This window comes from Pristiophorus japonicus, chromosome 7 (assembly GCF_044704955.1).
Source record: "Pristiophorus japonicus isolate sPriJap1 chromosome 7, sPriJap1.hap1, whole genome shotgun sequence".
Taxonomy (NCBI): Eukaryota; Metazoa; Chordata; class Chondrichthyes; family Pristiophoridae; genus Pristiophorus; species Pristiophorus japonicus.
In genome coordinates this window covers 55492416-55512077 of record NC_091983.1, presented here as the reverse complement: position 1 = coordinate 55512077, position 19662 = coordinate 55492416, and the positions used below count along the sequence as shown (strand labels likewise).

At 45.9% G+C, this 19662-nt stretch overlaps 1 protein-coding gene across 3 annotated transcripts in view; it reads right to left on the bottom strand.

The window, feature by feature from the left end:
* The window catches only part of rnf144aa (ring finger protein 144aa), a 113614-nt gene that overhangs the window by 17247 nt on the left and 76705 nt on the right, over positions 1-19662 (bottom strand). For all 3 annotated transcript variants that reach the window (XR_011593830.1, XM_070884951.1, XM_070884952.1), the window contains exons 5-6: positions 12426-12636; positions 6364-6514 (exon numbers count right to left, since the gene is read on the bottom strand). Coding sequence is in view for 2 of the 3 variants with exons in the window: in XM_070884951.1 (XP_070741052.1) it covers positions 6364-6514; positions 12426-12636 (362 nt within the window). In the remaining variant the exon portion in view is untranslated. The remainder of the gene's footprint in view (positions 1-6363; positions 6515-12425; positions 12637-19662) is intronic.

Genomic DNA, 19662 nt, shown 5'->3' with positions numbered 1-19662 from the left:
AGTCACCACCCAGCTGGACAACAGAAGAGAGGCGTTGGAGGAGGATGGAGTGGATAGGAATGTCAATAGTCACAGCTTAGATTTTAGAACATCTTTAGGATTGATAATTTTCTTTTAGTACAATTTCACTGATGTGTTCTTTATCACAATTCAAAGCATCTTGGTCTGCAGCTGGAGCAATGATGAGGCATCACAATTGGTCTTGGCCTGCAGTGCCCCACTGTACCCCAGCATGTCTCGCCACTCTTTAGTAAAGGGGAGAAAAAAAATCCATAAAAAATTAAGGGCTAAAAGCTCCACTTTTTTTGCATGCTTAACGCCCATTTTACTGCTGAAATGACGTAGAACGCTCAGATATCGGCCACAAAATGGAAACTGAAGGGCTTTTTTAGGAGACTTATCGTCGAGTGTTATTTTCCCAATGGGCTTAACGCCGGGAAAACATATTACCGCCGCCCACTTTTTTGGGCGGAATCAGCAGAATGGGCGAAATCAATGCCCATAATATCGCCCAGCATTACTTTCCGCACGGAATTAATGCCGAGATTCAATATGAACGCCCGCCCACTGTTTTTTCTCGTAAAGAGCATATTTACCCAAACTAGCGGCCATGGAGATCGCCCATTGTCAATTTCACCACCTCACACACATATCACCCACAATATCGCTCGCTCAAAAAACCGCCCACAAAAAGTGGAACTAACCGGAATGAACGCCATTGGTGTGCCTGGCATTTGTTAAATCCCAGTCTTACGTGAGGAGCTGATATTGGAAAGATTTGCCTGAAAGAGCACAGATGTGAGTGACAATGCTGTGTGTGTGCAGCTCAGACATCAATGGTGCCCATCATCTTGGTGCCAGTTAAAGTTTATGTTGATTGATGTTAAGTTGTATTTAACTCTTTCATGGTAAGGAATCACCAATGTGCAACGGTCCAGCCAAGTGAGACAATGCGCAACAAGGTTATGTTCAATGACAAAAGTTTAATACCAACATTGGTCTGAAATCATAAGTATCACAGCCAGTAACCCCCAACCCCCAACCCCATCCCACTTTTTCCACCATTGACATAAATCACATGTTCAACATGTCCAGCAACACAGAATACAAAGGCAAAGCAGGAGCGTGGTCCCCAGCCCCCATACATTGCAACAAATTGCATACACCAAGATGGAGATATAACACAGCCATCACCTGTGTTCATGCACCTCACTTTCCTTCCCCCCTCTCCTCCTTCTCCCCACCTCTAGCCCCTTCCCTCCTCGCTCCACGGCGCCTGGCCGAGGAGCTCCTCAGGCAGTGGCTCATTGGGGGGGGGGGGGGGGGGTGGGGGAATGAAGGCAGATGCGGTGGTTGCACGGGTATGGGAGCAGGGGGTACCGAGGGAGCAACATTCTCTGATGCAGAAGCAGGATCTTGGTCCTTGCTCTCATCTGTCGTTCGCAGTGGTGGTGCGGAATCAAGGGGGGAGTGCTGCGTTCGGGGACCACTGGGAGGCCTGTGCCAGCAGTATTCCTGGCTATCGCATCCAGGGACTCCGCCATGCGCGGAATGTACTCGGTCATGGTGGTCAGGTGTCGGGATATGCCCCCAAATGCTTCGATGAGCTGGTCACCAATGTCTACTGTCCTCCTGGACAACCGTACCATCTCGCCACTGTCATGTCGCGCTCGGGGAACAGATCTGCTGCGTCCACGAGGCCTCCGTGGGGTCGGCATCACCCTGGGGACAAATGGGGTACCCTGTGGCAAGGTGCTTGGGGCCGGTACCTCTAGAGTGGACGCGGGAATGACCGGAGGAACCACTAGATGGCTTTGGGGTGGAATGGCTTCTGGAGTGTGGCGATGCAGGTTCTTCGAAGTCCGGCCTCATCCATCGAGAACAGACCCAGTGGATTGACGGGCGACAATCGGAGCTCCTCAGCACCAGATGTAGTAGGGTCGTCCACCGATTCCTGCCCTGCGCCCTCACCTTCTGGCCTCTGTGGCCTTGCCTGGGGCCACGCTGCTGGCTAAGCTGCAAAACACAAATGAGGTTATTAGAGGAGAAGGGGGTGCTAGGGTGATAAGGTGAGTCCAGCGCTACACACAGCATATGCACGACAAAAGCACCACCGCTCTCAAAATCATCGCAGACACCACATTTCATGACCATCAACACATTGTGCATTGCAATGATTTTCATGAGGCCAGCATTATTTCTATGACACTTTTAGAAATCATCTGTCATATATGATTGGTCAGATATGAGTGGGTGTGGCATCTATTGACTTTACATCATGCAGTGGTGTAAGCTTTACTCACGTGGCATCACTTCAGGGTCTGCAGATGAGTCCATGGCTGTCCGGGGGTGCTTCCCCACGAGTGCAAGCACTCGCTCCTCCATCTCTGTGATGTCGCTGTGGACTGGTGGCCCCTCCACCAGTTCGCCTCTGCACGGACCTCATTGTCGATAGCTTCTTCTGTAAAAGGTGACGACATGGCATGAGATCATTGTGTGATATGATTGCTAGGTACTGTCACAGACACTGATACAACACATAACCAACAGATGTAATCATGATTATGATGATAATTATCATTCTTTACCTAAAGACGTGCACCGTGACCATAGGCTTTGAGTAAAACATTTCCGGTAAAAGTGCAAGACCTCAAATCTGTGGATAAATGTGAGGTTATCCACTTTGGTGGTAAAAACAGGGAGACAGACTATTATCTGAATGGTGACAGATTAGGAAAAGGGGAGGTGCAACGAGACCTGGGTGTCATGGTACATCAGTCATTGAAGGTTGGCATGCAGGTACAGCAGGCGGTTAAGAAAGCAAATGGCATGTTGGCCTTCATAGCGAGGGGATTTGAGTACAGGGGAAGGGAGGTGTTGCTACAGTTGTACAGGGCCTTGGTGAGGCCACACCTGGAGTATTGTGTACAGTTTTGGTCTCCTAACTTGAGGAAGGACATTCTTGCTATTGAGGGAGTGCAGCGAAGATTCACCAGACTGATTCCCGGGATGGCGGGACTGACCTATCAAGAAAGACTGGATCAACTGGGCTTGTATTCACTGGAGTTCAGAAGAATGAGAGGGGACCTCATAGAAACGTTTAAAATTCTGACGGGTTAAGACAGGTTAGATGCAGGAAGAATGTTCCCAATGTTGGGGAAGTCCAGAACCAGGGGTCACAGTCTAAGGATAAGGGGTAAGCCATTTAGGACCGAGATGAGGAGAAACTTCTTCACCCAGAGAGTGGTGAACCTGTGGAATTCTCTACCACAGAAAGTAGTTGAGGCCAATTCACTAAATATATTCAAAAGGGAGTTAGATGAAGTCCTTACTACTACGGGGATCAAGGGGTATGGCGAGAAAGCAGGAAGGGGGTACTGAAGTTGCATGTTCAGCCATGAACTCATTGAATGGCGGTGCAGGCTAGAAGGGCTGAATGGCCTACTCCTGCACCTATTTTTCTATGTTCTATGTTCTATAGTCACTCATGACTGTTACAAATCAAATTATATAAATACATAAGTACATGTAAATCAATGTAATACTTACTCTTGCGGATCCCACAAGGTCGTTCCATCGATGTCGGCATTGATTGCCTTCTCGCACCTCGTTGGTCACCGACGAGACCACCTCTGCTATCTCGGTCCATATCCTCTGGTAGGCCCTTGGGGTGGGCTTCCCACACCCTCCCTGTGTCAAATCACTTGAGCGTAACTTGACCTCCTGCAGGAGGGAGGCATTTGCCTCGTCCGAGTACCTCCTGGCTCTTTTACGGCCTCCAATGTGCTCCTCTCCTACCTCACTGCTCTCTCCAGCATCAGTCTCCACAGCGTACTGTGATGCCTCCTCCTCTCCCCCATTATAGGGCAAATTCGGTCAAATATGTGGCTGGTAACAGCTAATTTTTATTTGCCTACTTGCTGGGAAGCTCTAAAGTCTCCCTCCTTCCTCCCAAAGCAGCCACACCACACCCAGCCATGCTTTCAGTCCCTCTGAGCTCCCTCTCTCTGTCTCCTCTTCTGCGCATGGTGACCCTTGACCTCGGGAATCGAGTGTTGCCATGCCGTTGCTAAGGACGGCCACACTTTACTGCAGAAGGTCAAAAAAATTAATGCTATCACCCATTTGATATCGCTCGCGGTAACGCCCATCAAAAATGTAAACTAGGTGTTTTGAGAACAGGCGAGAATCCAGCGATCTGAAAACCCTTTTTTACCGCCCACGCCGGAAATACCGCTCATTTTTGGGAGATAACCACAAAAGTGGAGGTTATAGCCCTAAATGTTTTTACACTGTACCTTCCAGTGCACTACTGACGAGTCATGTGGGTAAACTATGGAAACATGGTTACACTGTACACTAGCAAGGAAATTAAGTAATTAAGTAAAAGACATGGGGGCGGTGGGGTGGTTAATTTTGACTTTGGGCGATATCAGTTCAGTCACTCCCGATTTTCATTTCCATTGAAGTATCGGGAGAGAGGTATAATGGGCAGGTGATCAGATATCGGTCGTTTTACACTATCGGTCAACTCCACGCTCTTTACAAGTTATGCTAACAGTTACAAAGCAAAAATGTGTGCAGCAGTTTTAATGACCCCAAGTGATTTACTTTGGGCTTGACATGGTGAAAATTTCAGTGCATCAAAGATAGCATTGGTGCATAAATCCTTTTAATAATAGGATTTAGACCAATTAACAACAACTTGTAATTATATAGCACTTTTAACTTAGTAAAATGTCCCGAGGTGCTTCACAGGAGTGTTATAAGACAAAACAAATAAATTTGACATCGAGCCACGTAAGAAATTATTATGGCAGATGAATAAAAAGCTTGGTCAAAGGAGCATCTTACAGGAGGAAGGAGCGATAGAGAGGCGGAGAGGTTTAGGGAGGGAGTTCCAGAGCTTGGGGCCTAGGCAGCTGAAGGCACGGCCACCAATGGTTGAGCAGTTATAATCAGGGATGCTCAAGAGGGCAGAATTAGAGGAGCGCAGATATCACGGGGAGTTGTGAGGCTGAAGGAGATGAAAGAGATAGGGAGGGGCGAGGCCATGGAGGGATTTGTAAAGAAGAATGAGAATTTTGAAATCGAGGCGTTGGTTAACCGGGAGCCAATGTAGGTCAGCGAGCACAGGGGTGATGGGTGAACAGGACTTGGTGCAAGTTAGGACATGGGCTGCCGAGTTTTGGATGACCTCAAGTTTACGTAAGGTACAATGTGGGAGGCCAGCCAGGAGTGCTTTGGAGTAGTCAAGTCTAGAGGTAACAAATTACAAAACAAACTATTCTCTTGAATATATTATAAGTATTTTATTTTGATGACTTGAGACAGAGCTGCATGTAACTCATGGAGAAGGGGGAAAAGGAAGATTTTACGGAAGTTATCTCTCACCCCATGGTAACTCAGTCAAACTACTCCTCCATCCCCAATCCCAACAAAAAGTGATGCTATCCTCCAATGATGCACAATTGCTATTCTTTCTATCTATCAGATGTGGACATAGCCGGTTTCAAAAGCCAATAAAAAAGAGAATCATGAACTTTATCCTATTAGCTCATTGAACGGTTATTTTAAAATGATCTTGTGTTTATATAGGAGAATCTACAGTATGCTAAATTCCATCACTGTAACATCTCCCATCTCCGCGTCTGTCTCAGCCTATCTGCTGCAGAAGTTCTCACCATGCCTTAATCATGTGCAGACTCAACTAATCAAATGCTCTCCCACCCTCCAGGAACATCAACTCATCCAAACTTTGCTGCCCCATTCTAACCTGTACCAAATTCCACTCACCCATCACCCCTGTTCTTGCTAACCTATATTGGCTCATAAACCCCAAACACCTTAAATTTAAACAAGCCTCGTGTTTTTTCTTCACTCCTCCTTATCTCTAACCTCCCCTGACGCAACAACACCCCACCCAAAATCTCCATTTCTCTCACTCTCGCCTGTTGTCCTTTGTCCTGGCATTGGGGGCCATGTTTTCAGTCATGTCGGCCCCATGCTCTGGAATTCCCTCCCTAAAGCCCTCAGTCTCTCCATCTCCTTTTCCTCCATAAAACCAACCTCTTTCACCAAGCTTATGGTCACTCCATTTTTTTGATTACGCTTCTGTTGAAGGTGCTATATAAATGCATATTATTGTTGGTTGGTTGGGTTGTTGTTGTAATGAGACTCATTTACTAATTACAACTATTTTACCCATTATTACTGCATTTTAAACATACTGCAGGTCAATTACATGAAATGCATCTTACATTGTTTCCTGAATGAGATATGTATAAATATGACATGGTAAATCTCAATGTGCATACACATGCACTTCCTTTTTTTTATATAAACAAATGCTCATTGACTTACATCAAGTGATTCCAGGCAGTACCAGCAAAAGGCATGCTTGCAGTTTTTACACATCATTTGTGCACATCCTTCATCTCTTTCGATATAGACTTTGCATTTTGGGCAACGTTTGATTGGAACATCATCCTCCTCATTATTTTCAAAGAATGAACTAGGTGGAAAAAACAAATAATTCTCAAAAATAGATCTGGTTCAGATAGCTCAAGAAACAGAGCAGAAAGGAACCTACTACACATAATTATTCTGGAAACCAGCAACAGCCTGACATCAGTAGTGGGTAAAATGATGGAATCAATTATTAAGGATGTCATAGCAGCGCATTTGGAAAGAGGTGACATGATAGGTCCAAGTCAGCATGGATTTGTGAAAGGGAAATCATGCTCGACAAATCTTCTGGAATTTTTTGAGGATGTTTCCAGTAGAGTGGACAAGGGAGAACCAGTTGATGTGGTATATTTGGACTTTCAGAAGGCTTTCGACAAGGTCCCACACAAGAGATTAATGTGCAAAGTTAAAGCACATGGGATTGGGGGTAGTGTGCTGACATGGATTGAGAACTGGTTGTCAGACAGGAAGCAAAGAGTAGGAGTAAATGGGTACTTTTCAGAATGGCAGGCAGTGACTAGTGGGGTACTGCAAGGTTCTGTGCTGGGGCCCCAGCTGTTTACACTGTACATTAATGATTTAGACAAGGGGATTAAATGTAGTATCTCCAAATTTGCGGATAACACTAAGTTGGGTGGCAGTGTGAGCTGCGAGGAGGATGTTATGAGGCTGCAGAGTGACTTGGATAGGTTAGGTGAGTGGGCAAATGCATGGCAGATGAAGTATAATGTGGATAAATGTGCGGTTATCCACTTTGGTGGTAAAAACAGAGAGACAGACTATTATCTGAATGTTGACAGATTAGGAAAAGGGGAGGCGCAACGAGACCTGGGTGTCATGGTACATCAGTCATTGAAGGTTGGCATGCAGGTACAGCAGGCGGTTAAGAAAGCAAATGGCATGTTGGCCTTCATAGCGAGGGGATTTGAGTACAGGGGCAGGGAGGTGTTGCTACAGTTGTACAGGGCCTTGGTGAGGCCACACCTGGAGTAATGTGTACAGTTTTGGTCTCCTAACTTGAGGAAGGACATTCTTGCTATTGAGGGAGTGCAGCGAAGGTTCACCAGACTGATTCCCGGGATGGCGGGACTGACATATCAAGAAAGACTGGATCAACTGAGCTTGTATTCGCTGGCGTTCAGAAGAATGAGAGGGGATCTCATAGAAACGTTTAAAATTCTGACGGGTTTAGACAGGTTAGATGCAGGAAGAATGTTCCCAATGTTGGGGAAGTCCAGAACCAGGGGTCACAGTCTAAGGATAAGGGGTAAGCCATTTAGGACCGAGATGAGGAGAAACTTCTTCACCCAGAGAGTGGTGAACCTGTGGAATTCTCTACCACAGAAAGTTGTTGAGGCCAATTCACTCAATATATTCAAAAAGGAGTTAAATGTAGTCCTTACTACTAGGGGGATCAAGGGGTATGGCGAGAAAGCAGGAATGGGGTACTGAGGTTGCATGTTCAGCCATTGAACTCTTGAATGGCGGTGCAGGCTCGAAGGGCCGAATGGCCTACTCCTGCACCAATTTCTATATTGAAACAATGATTTTTATTTGCTATCTGCACCCAAATATAGTCACCAATCAAAAAAGCTACAGTCTGTAAAACATTTAGTGCATTTATCTTTAAGATATCTTGCATGTCTGGAGAAAATAAAACCTCTCTAATCAAATTGTTCAAATATTTGATGCATCTTTCCGATTATTTCTAACTCCGGTTGGTGCCTCATACGCCTGAAAAATAAGGGATTTTAATAACAGAATGGAGTGGCATTTATCCCACTCCATTATAACTATTAGCCTGCCCCAATGCCTAAGCTTATATACTACAACGCAAACTATTCCCAGCCGCTAACTTTCCCGCCCTGCCGTCATTATCGTCCCGAAAACAGAAAATCCGAAAATCCAGCCCAAACACTTTATCTGGTCATTCATTAATTTTCTGTTTGTGGAACAATTTTGTTTGCCTACACAACGGAGAGTATGTATCAAAAGTAATTCATTGGCTGTAAAGCATTTTGGGATGTTCTGAGGCACTCGATAAATGCAAGCCTTTCTTTTTTCTCTTTATTCAAGAAGGCTGTCAGTGGGACAGCCCTCACTGCAGTACAAGCTGCTGGGACTGCAACTGTATGAACCACTTGGAACATTTCAGATTAGATACACGTTTCACAGCCGTGTTATTGGTGATGTATAATGTTACTGTTTTATATGTCTTTGCAGCCAGTTATCAGTATTACCAATTGTGCGTTTGCACTGAAACACAATTCAATCATTTAATTATCCATTTCAGCAGGCACTGAGAAAGGGATAAATAAAGGGCTCCAAGAAGAAATCCAGTAAATGGGATTTTAAATGTCCCAGCAACATTTGTTTCCTTTATTTTCTGCTCTCCCTATCCTATTTCTTTTTAAAATTTATTTTCATTAGTTTTCTCTCGAACTTTCCTAGTTGCTCACTGGATACAATTGCTCAACCATCTAAGGAGCTATTTTTCCCCTTGTGGCACCGACTCCTGCTAGGGTACAGTTCCATGGGTACATTCTTAAAGTCTGAGACCCCATAATGATTTATGGCAAGTTATTCAACTGCATGGGGCATTAAAGCCAAGCCCAAGATTCACGAATGTGCGCTTTCCAGTAGGGTGCATGAGAAAGCAATCAGGATTAGGAATTCTGGCAATTTTTTCATTTGCCTAGCCTGGGAGAGTGGGGGCGGGGTGGAGAACTGAAACCAATGACAACATTCCTGAGACGTTGCATTGACCAGATATTGAACCTGTGACTTGCTGGGCTGGTTCCCTTGATGTTGCAAGTATTATTCAGTGACACATTTAAGGGGAGGCTTGATACATACATGAGGGAGAATGGAGAAAGATGCAGGCAGGGTGGGAAGAGGTAATTCGAGTTGGAGGAGGCTCAAGTGGAGTTTAAACATCGGCATAGACCCGTTGGGCTAAATGGCCTGTTTCTGTGCAGTGGATTCTATGTAACAGTTGACTCTATAGTATAGAACTACCGGACTGGAATTACACCAGCACAATCCTTTCATTCCCGAATGTTGATCTGTCACAGTGTTGAACAGATACTGAATTACAAAATAGCTTCAGGAACAATTTAAAAAAAGATTATTTACCCTGCTGATTCACCAGAGGCCAAGCCATGGGTGAATCCAGCTTCCATAGAAAATGAAACTTAAAAGGCCTGAAATCTCAGATCTCTAAGAAAATAAGAGAAGTGAAAGAGCATGGGAACAAGTGTAACAAGTAAAACTCAAAAAATGTGGCAGAATGAAAATGGGAGAGAACTTGACAGATAAAGCAGTACTTCACACCTGTGATTTGATGATGTAGCTGAAATATTGGCCCCAAGTTTCCACATGATTTGCTCCTGATTTTTAGGAGCAACTGGTGTAGAATGGAGTATCTTAGAAATCGGAATTCTCCACATTTAGTTTACTCCAGTTCTAGTCAGGTAGAACAGTTTCACTTTGGAACAGAATTTTTTTTTCAAAAGGGGGCGTGTCCGGCCACTTACGCCTGATTTCAAAGTTTCGTGAGTGAAAACTTACTCCAAAACTAACTTAGAATGGAGTAAGTGAAGATTTTTGTACGCTCGAAAAAACCTTGTCTACACTTTAGAAAATCAGGCGTAGGTTACAAATCAGGCGTAGGGAATGGGGGGGGGGGCGGGGGTATTTATCGGGAAGTTTACAAACATTAAACACTTCAGTTTTACAAATAAAGAGCCATCATCAATAATAAATGATAAATACATCAATAAATCAACCAATAAATCAATCAAAAAAAATTAAGAAGAAATAATTTTAAAAAAATCAATAAAACAAAACATTTTCTACTTACCGACTGCAGCACCGGGAGCCCTCCAACAGCGTGCCCGTCCCCAGCACCAGATTTACAGGTAGGTGGCGTTGGGTCGGGTCGGGGGGGTGGTGGGAGGGAGGTCGGTTTGGTTCGGGGGGAGAGGGAGGTCAGGTCGGGGGGAGGGAGGTCAGGTCGGATCCAGTCCGGAGGCGGGGAGGGGAGCGGGTGGCGGGTCCGGTCCGGTCCGGGGGGGGAGGGGAGAGCGGGTGTTGGGTCCGGTCCGGGGGCGGGAAGCGGGAGTTGAGTCGGGTCGGGAGGAAGCAGGAGCTGGCCATGGGAGGAGCCTTATTCACGCAGCCCTAGTGAAGCCATTCGGCCAGGGCTGGGGGTTGCGTGCTTCGGGCTCCTCCCACACAATTTCGGGCGCCTGGAGCTACTGCACTTGCGTGCCCACTGTAGCGCGAATGTGCAGAGCTCCCGGCACTGTTTTCGGTGCAGGGTCCTAGCTCCGCCCCCTACAGCTCCTGCTGCACTGCGCCGAGGGCCAGAGGACCTGCAGGGAGGTGGAGAATACAGAGGGTTTTTTTTAGGCGCACTTTGTGGCGCGAAAAACAGGTGTCCAGGTCGGGACTGCGCCGTTCTAGGCGTGGCTCGAAACTTGGGCCCATAGTGCTGTAAGAAAGGCACTGAATGGATGGCATTTAAATACACACCTCTTTGCACAACAACTGTATACATTTTGATCTTATTCTCAGCTAACATATTTTCAAAGGGCTAGAAATTGGTCTTCTGGCGATAGCGATATTTTTTCGGCATTTTTCACCAAAAATACTGTTAAAATACCACTATTTTTTAAAAGGCCTAAAATTGGCAAAAAAAATGTGCCCGAAGGTAAAAATCGGCGTTGTACATGGATTCACGGTGAAAACTGCAGTCCTCACCAACTTTAGTCCAAGGCCGATTACTGCTAAAATGACAGGACTTGGGAGGGGGCAAAACACAAAAAAAAATTGCAAAAACCAAAAATCAGAAAACATTCACAAGACACTTAGCGAGCGAATCGCTGAAAAGGAATTAAAAAATAAAAACTTTAACTTACCTTTTTTGCAGGTCTTCATACTTACCGCTGTTTCTGGGGCTGCAACGCAGGCTTTTCTTGGGCGGTTTTTCCCCCGAGAGTATGAGTGCGCCGAATGGCCAATTTAAAGCGATATTGCTTTTTTTTGTCTTGCACGATGGCAGTCTGCTTTTCAGTGGTATTTCAAAATCGCCGGTGCACAACTTTGGCCAATTTAGGTGAACACCTTTTTCCATCAAAAAAGGCAAAATATCGCCAAAAAAACGGACGCAAGGTTAGCCAATTGCTGTCCCTTAGTCTTTTTCAAGTACCATTTATAAAACAAGATGGAGCTGAATTTATCGCACTGACTAAATCGGAATCTAATTGAACAGATGTTACGCCAATTTTTGTCTATCGGGACTAATCACAAAAAACAGCACGCTTGACATTGTTCTACTTACAATATTAATTTAAAATCAGTTTTGAACTCTGAATTCACAGAGTGGGGTCTGGCCTCTTTTCCAATATTGGTGGCCAGTAACAGAGCTGTCATGGAGTATGGATGGATTTCATTTATGGTACAGTAACACTTTGCAAGCTACAGACATATTTTAATACTCAAATGATTACACTTGAACACCTCCCGTGTCTTTTCTTTTGGAACAGGGATCTCTACCAAAATTACATCATAAGATGGTCAGGCCTAATTTCATTAAACATGCAAATTTTGCTGCAAATTTTACTTTTTATTGCTGTAAAGAAAAGAAGAGTAAAATCATCTTGCTCTAGTTATAATCAAAGATGAATGATTAGATTTTCATTCAGAAAAGCAGGGAGATGCCAACTAGCTGTTTCATTGCAACGAGCAAATGCTTGTATGCGTGCATGGCCATCTCTTGACAGCAGTCTTGTTTGCAGTTGTTCTAAAAGTTGGGAATGGTACCGGGGATGCTGCACTGCACATCTGGAAATGATGTTACACAATAAGAGCACGGCAGCGCTTCCAACAGAGTAGCTTAACAGGTATAAAGAGCAAGGGCAAGACCTGCTGCCAATAAGCAGAAGAGTAAGTACCTTGTTTCTCCAGGAAGGAATGAGGTAATGGACAGGTTTTCTAGGCAAGCCTGCCCTGCATGCCAGTTCGCTTTGCAGAGAGAGCAAAACTCCAAGTTACAGGCTGCACACTGTATCAGCTGGGGCTGCTGTAACTCCACCTCCTTCACTTGGCAGACGGACTGGCAACTGGAGGATGGGCACCAAGTTCGGCATGGATCCAAAAGCACTTCTGAAAAACAAATAGCTACGTAACCAATTTTGTAAACACGAGGCAAAAATTATAATATAACCCCCCCACAACATGTAATCTTCTGGTATACTCATCATCTTTGGCATGTACACACCTATGAATTGTGCAGTGGTCTTGTATTAGTCCCTGGACTGTAACGGTTTCAATCTAAACAAACAAGCAAAAAAATGTACATACTACTGGCAAAATGAAAGGGAATTGCTCATTTATAATCTCTGTAAAGCTCTGTGGGATGAAAAGGGCGCCGAAAAAATGTCCCCCGATTCTGGCCGCTGTGTTGCCTCTCCCGGGGCTTGACACAGCGTGGCCAGTCGATTGGGGGGCGGAGCTAGGGTCCTGCACGAGAAACAGTGCCGGCAGCTCTCCATCTGCGCATTGGAGCGAGCGCGCATGCGCAGTAGCTCCTCACCTCCAGCACGCCCTGCAGCTTGTGTGGGAGGGACCTGATGCTCGCCGCCCCTATCCCTGGCCGAGTGGTCTCATGCACCGGCCGGGCCCACTGTGGAACGCACTGAGGCTGATCCCGATATTTACAAGTGTGAGGGTTGTGAAGCTGGGTGCTTTCTTCATAACAGAAGTCGAGTCAGATATGAAAAACAATGCCACAAAAGTGTTTCAAATGAAGACTTCGTCAACATTCCTTGCTTCTTTCAACAAAAAGTGCCAGGCAAGACATCCTAAAGCTAACTTTTTATTAAGCTGAGTAGGAACAGGAGTGGGGTCAGACAGAGAGGATTCTTTGGGGAGGGATTGGAGCTGGAGCTGAGATAGGGCACCCTAGGACTGGAATCTGGACTTGCTGCATCGCTGGGAGGATTCATTCAGAAGCAATCCCCATTCTGGATCTTCATTTGGTTTGATTGATTTCAGATTACCAGTGACAATGTTCCCAGGCCGAAGATGAAGGTAGGGTAGGACTTACTTACCTCTGTTGCACCGGCTGGCCTGCTGATGTACTGGGCTGAGTTTTGATATGAAGGTAGGACTTAGTTTTATTTTTAATTTCTTCTTGTATGTTTTTATGTCTTCCTGAAGGCTTACTACTTGTAGTGCTTTGTTTAGTGCTTTGCAAGGTCCTCTCCGCTTCTCTTCCCGCCCCTATCTCTGGCCAAATGGTCTCCGATGTACCTACCTGCGCTGATTTCTTAACTCTCCGTAAGGGTTTTCTGTGCGGCCACAAGTGGCCATATACGCTGGCCTAAGTTAGTTTGTAGTAACTAGAAGCTGTCCAAAGTGGCTTAAATCGCCAAAACGGGCATAGGTGGCTGGTAACCCCCCCTTTTGGAAAAAAAACCTAAACTAAAAATATCCTAACTAACTCACTTGCACTGGCGCAAATTGAATGTGCAAAATGGGGATTTTTAAGATACTCCAGAAAAATCAAGTTGCTCCCCAAAAAAATGGAACAACTCCTGGCCAATTTTGAGCCCATAATCTCTACGTCTACCCTACTGAACTACTTTATAATTTTAAACACCTCCATCAGGTCATTTCTCAGAGGTGGCCTTCTAAGTTGCCCCACTCTGCACAAATCTCAGGATATAATCTGATAATTGTTGTTGTTTTTTGCTATTATAAATTCATATCCCCAGCAGAGACCAGGATTGATTTTAGGTTCAAACAATAAATATTAGATCAAGTACACAGTTCATCCATCCCTCCCTTTCAGTCCTACATCATAAGCTCCATGAATATACCTCCCTTTAGAAGGATTCCCAACCCAATTGCAGCTAATTAACATCACGTACAATTATCACCTGTCCTTTTCCCCAAAGGACTCCTAGTTACAATTAATTGTCCATCAATTTTTCACCAAGAAATCTTTAACAATTCTCCACGAGTAGTTATTTTCTTTGTCACAATTCGTCCATTCAGACTAACAGGACTTCTTTTGCCAAAGATTAAATTAGGTAATTAAAATAACAGACCTTCCCTCACTAAAAATTTCTGCAATATATTTCTCATATGCCATTTATACAAAATTCCAAGCAATACTAAATATAGTCTGCTTCTGATTACATGTAAAAAATGTATGTATTTAAGGAGTCTCCCCCCTTCCTCATCAGGGTCCACCGAATTTGCTATGAAATGCAATGTTGCATGAAACGAGGAAGCTCACAGTTTGATCTCTTGCAGTCAGGTCCAAGAATCATGCAAGCGAACAATGGCAGGAGCAGCAAACTCAACAGTTAAACAACTTGCTTACTTTTACAAGGAGCAGCAAGAATAGGTCATGTTATCACAAGTACAGGTGTGCTGTTGCTACTTGTCTTGCATACTGAGCATGGGTTCCCCAGAAATTAGTCAGAAGAGGGCAGACTCCTCTAGTGTATGGAGAATATGGTTGAAAATAATTATTGCTTGTAATTTGTGCTTCCTCCTCCCCCCAGCTACTCAGCGGAAACTCTTCCCCATATCCGACCTCAAATTCTTTGCATGGCAGAAAACAGTTCAACTTTTGTCATATAGCTTACACTTCTGATTTACTTCACAAAGAATTGTGGCAAAAGTCTATGCAACCACACAACACTGACGACAGCCTTTTTGCTGTGGGAATACAAATTCCTCCCTGATGTTTTTGTGAGCTTTCCATTGTTTTGTAAGGCAAGGAGTTAATCTCAAATGCTACAAGACTTGGCAGAAAAGCAGCAAATGCAAAGGTGGCAAGAACAGTCATTTTATAACAACTAATTTTACACGTAAACATGACCCTTTTTGTTATTGCACTGAAGTTTAGTCTCAGTAGTTTTCCCATTTGCCTAAAAAGCTGGTTTTAGGGCAAATAATGGGCTGATATTTGTGGCCTTACTTGGTCCGTAGTGCGCAGTGAATGAAGGCCTCAGACCAGAATTGTACATTGCTCCAGGTCGAACAGGTAGTTTCGTAGATTTTTTTTTCGGATCAGATGCGTTCGTACGAGGGAAGCTTCTGACCGCAATTTTCCCCCCATTGTAAAACAAAAATCTCACTATAGCAAGACTATAGGATAGCATATACATAATCTTCTGCCAAATGATGCAGTCTGACAGGTATCGCAATGTTCCAGACTAAGAAGAGGATTTTTATTTGTAACAAAGCTTACATTTGTCCCCTTTCCCCCAATATTCATGGTGTTTTGCTCACTCAAGTGGGTTTGAGTAACCCCTAATCAGCTCACTTTAAACAAATATCATCCATCTCTCCTGCCTATGGGAAGATCCCAAATATTCAATTGTGGGACTCAGTTTGTTGAAAGGTCATCAATTTGGGCCTTTGAGCCAGAGGAGATGTCTGCACTACCTAGTGCTGGGCTGTACTTAATAGTGACTGATGGACACATCAGCATGGAGGCCAACGCACTGAATGATCGACAGACTGCCCCTTCACTGTAGGTGTTAAATGTCCCCTTTCGTCATTAGGATGTGGCTAACGTGCTGGGGCCGCTGTTCCTTGCAAGGATGAAGGTTGGCTGCCGATGGCCCCAGCACCAGGCCCACAGTAAGTCCAGGTAGAGGAGATCAGGAGGGGGATGAGTGGTGACTAGCAGCGGTCTACAATTTCAATACTGTTCTTGGCTCCACATTCAGACAAGCAAAAAAAGTTCTTACTGCACAAGATAACAGCTCAAGGGGTTGGCGGTAATATTACAGCATGGATAATGGATTGACTAACTAACAGAAAACAGAGAGTGGGAATAAATGGGTTAATTTCCGATTGGCAAACGGTAACTAATGGGGTGCCACAGGGATCGGTGCTGGGGCCTCAACTATTTACAATCTATATTAATGACTTGGATAAAGGGACCAAGTGTAATGTAGCCAAGTTTGCTGATGATATAAAGATGGGTGGGAAGACAAGTTGTGAGGAGGACACAAACAATCTGTAAAGGGATTTAGACAGACTAAATGAGTGGGCAAAAATTTGGCAGATGTAGTATAATGTGGGAAAGTGTGAGGTTACCTATTTTGGCAGGAAAAATAAAAAAGCAAAATTATTTAAATGGCGAGAAACTACAAAATGCTGCAGCTCAGAGGGACCTGGGGGTCTTTGTGCATGAACCACAAAAAGTGAGTATGCAGGTACAGCAAGTAATCAAAGGTGGCAAATGAAACATTGGCCTTTATTGAAAGAGTGATGGGAGTATAAAAGCAGGGAAGTCCTGCTACAACTGTACAGGGTATTGGTGAGGCCACATCTAGAGTAGTGCGTACAGTTTTGGTCTCCTTATTTAAGGAAGGATATACTTGTATTGGAGGCAGTTCAGAGAAGGTTCACTAGGTTGATTCTGGAGATGAGGGAGGTGACTTATTAAGAACGGATGAGTAGGTTGGGCCTGTACTCATTGGAGTTTAAAAGAATGAGAGGTGATCTTATTGAAACATAAGATACTGAGGGGGCTCGACAAGATAGATGCAGAGAGGATGTTTCCACTCGTGGGGGAATCCAGAACTAGGGGGCATAGTTTAAGAATAAGGGGTCACCCATTTAGAACTGAGATGAGGCGGAATTTCTTCTCTCAAAGAGTCGCAAATCCGTGGAATTCTCTGCCCCAGAGAGCTGTGGAGGCTGGGTCATTGAACATATTTAAGGTGGAGACACACAGATTTCTGATCGATAAGGGAGTGAAGTGAGCACGCAGGGAAGTGGCGCTGAGCCCAAGATCAGATCAGCCAAGATATTAAATGGTGGAGCAGGCTCGAGGGGCTTAATGGCCACTCCTGCTCCAAATTCTTATGTTCTTATGTTACCTTTTTGGTAGCAGCCTCCGGCGGGTCCTTTAAGGACTGCTCAAGGTCAGAGAAAACTGACTGCAGCATCACGGTTCAGGCTGTGGTTAGACGCCATCAAATTTAGCAATGGGACCTGAAAGCGGCATTAGGCTCATTGACTATGCAGATGGTGGGCCTAACACTCATTTCAGGCAAGTGCCCAGGATGACCAAAGGCTGCCCTAACCAGTATGGTGACCGACACACTAACCGCGGATCAGTTATGTACGATCAGCAAAAATATTGATGGGTTGTTTCAGATCCCCCCCACCCTAGTTTCTCCCAGCGTTAATAAGAGAGCAGTGAGACATCATGGGCCCGAAATTGCCCCTTTTTGTACCTGGTTGGTGCTGCCGGGTAGGCTCTAATGGAGCGCAATTGCCTTTTGCCTAGGGGCAGTGACACCTGGGGTGAAATTGCCCCCGAGATTTTGGGGGTGATTTGGAGTTTGCGCCGCGCCCTGCGATTTGTGCCCCAGGCTGGTGCACACCCACCGATGGAGTCACTGACATGTGCGACGACCTCTCACCGCCCCATGCTGACCCCTTTGCGCTCCGTAGGGGTCATTGTCTCGTGGGACACGAGGCTGGCATGTGCCATTGTCGGTGACATCTGCCCAGGGTGCTCCTTAAAGGGGAGGCCGTGTGCGCACCTGGTCGCCACTTTTTTTTTGTCGGACGATTTTTCCGTTGGCCTGTCAATAGCGGCCCTCATCTCGATCGGGCCATCATTATGCAGCCCGGCACTCCTCTTTGGGTACCGGGTCACTGGCCCGGATGAGATGGCCCTTTGGTGGCCAGCAGGGACAATGTAAAGTCCACAGTGGGGCGTTGTGGCGATTCAGTGTTACATGGAGTAGCCGCATAGCGCTGATCTGTTCAGCGTGACCTCAGCGCCGTGCTGCCACCTCAGGAGTGCCCCTCAAATGAAGTAGAGCGCCTGAGACAGCACTCCGCCTTATTTGAGGGGTGCAAAGGGCAATTCCATGCTGGGGGCGGGTCTTCCGCCCCGGGTGTTAACTGGCCCGGAAGGTTACCACTCCCGGATGGGCTGCGGGGCAATTCCGGCCCCCATGAGTACACAAGCACACTTATCCACTTGGGTACTGTGATTGATAAGATACATAGCAATTAGTCTGTGCACCTTGAGCCTCTTAAGATTCAATGCTTTTTAAGAGCATAACTTCTTAAATATATCAATAATTATCTCTTTTTATTCTATTCTGTGAGTACTTTCTGCTGATAGGGTCCGCCCTCTGTTCTGCTCCATGCCCCCCTATTAAGCATAATAGTCTGGATTGAGTGGGACCAGCGGCTGGAGAAAGACCAGGACGTCGCCGGAGCGAGGGAGGCCCGGACGTTGCCGGTGGAATGGGGGCCCGAACGTCGCCGGAGAGAGGGTGAAAGGGTGAAGAGGAAAGAGAGAGTCCAATCTGTGGTCGGAGCTGGTTTGAGGCTCACCGGACGCCGTTGAGTGCAGCAGCTGAGTCAGCCATGTCCAGTTGGAAGGTCTTGGCAGCAGGGAGGTCGATCTGATTGGGGGATAGGCAGTGGGCCCAGGTACTGCCTGTGCAGCACGGGTTTTAGGAGTAAGGGATATATTTTAGAGGAGGGTGGGGGGAAATGCACCCACTATTAGGGCCAATGGGAGTTTAAACAGTGAGAGGGTTAGATTGGGGGGGGGGGAGGAAAGAGAAGAGTGAAGGGTGGCAGCAGACGGCTAGGGGGAAGTTTGTTCGGGGAGAACTCCCTCGGGAGCGACCATCCCTTCCGCCATCTTGGTTATAGTCTGCAGGGCAGTAGTGATACCCACCCTTGTATATGGCTCAGAGACGTGGACTATATACAGCAAACATCTCAAAGCGCTGGAGAAGTACCACCACAGTGTTCTCGATCAGGCCAACATCCCCAGCATTGAAGCACTGACCAGAAATCGACCAGCTCCGTTGGGCAGGCCACATCATCTGCAAGCCTGACACGAAACTCCCAAAGCAAGCGCTCTACTCGGAACTCCTACATGGCAAGCGAGCCCCAGGTGGGCAGAGGAAATGTTTCAAGGACACTACCATCCCTACGGACACCTGGGAATCCCTGGCCAAAGGCTGCCCTAAGTGAAGGAAGAGCATCCGGGAGGACACGGAGCACCTTGAGTCTCGTTGCTGAGAGCATGCAGAAACCAAACGCAGACAGCGGAAGGAGCTTATGGAAAACCCGACACCCCACCCAACCTTTCCTTCAACCACTGTCTGTCCCATCTGT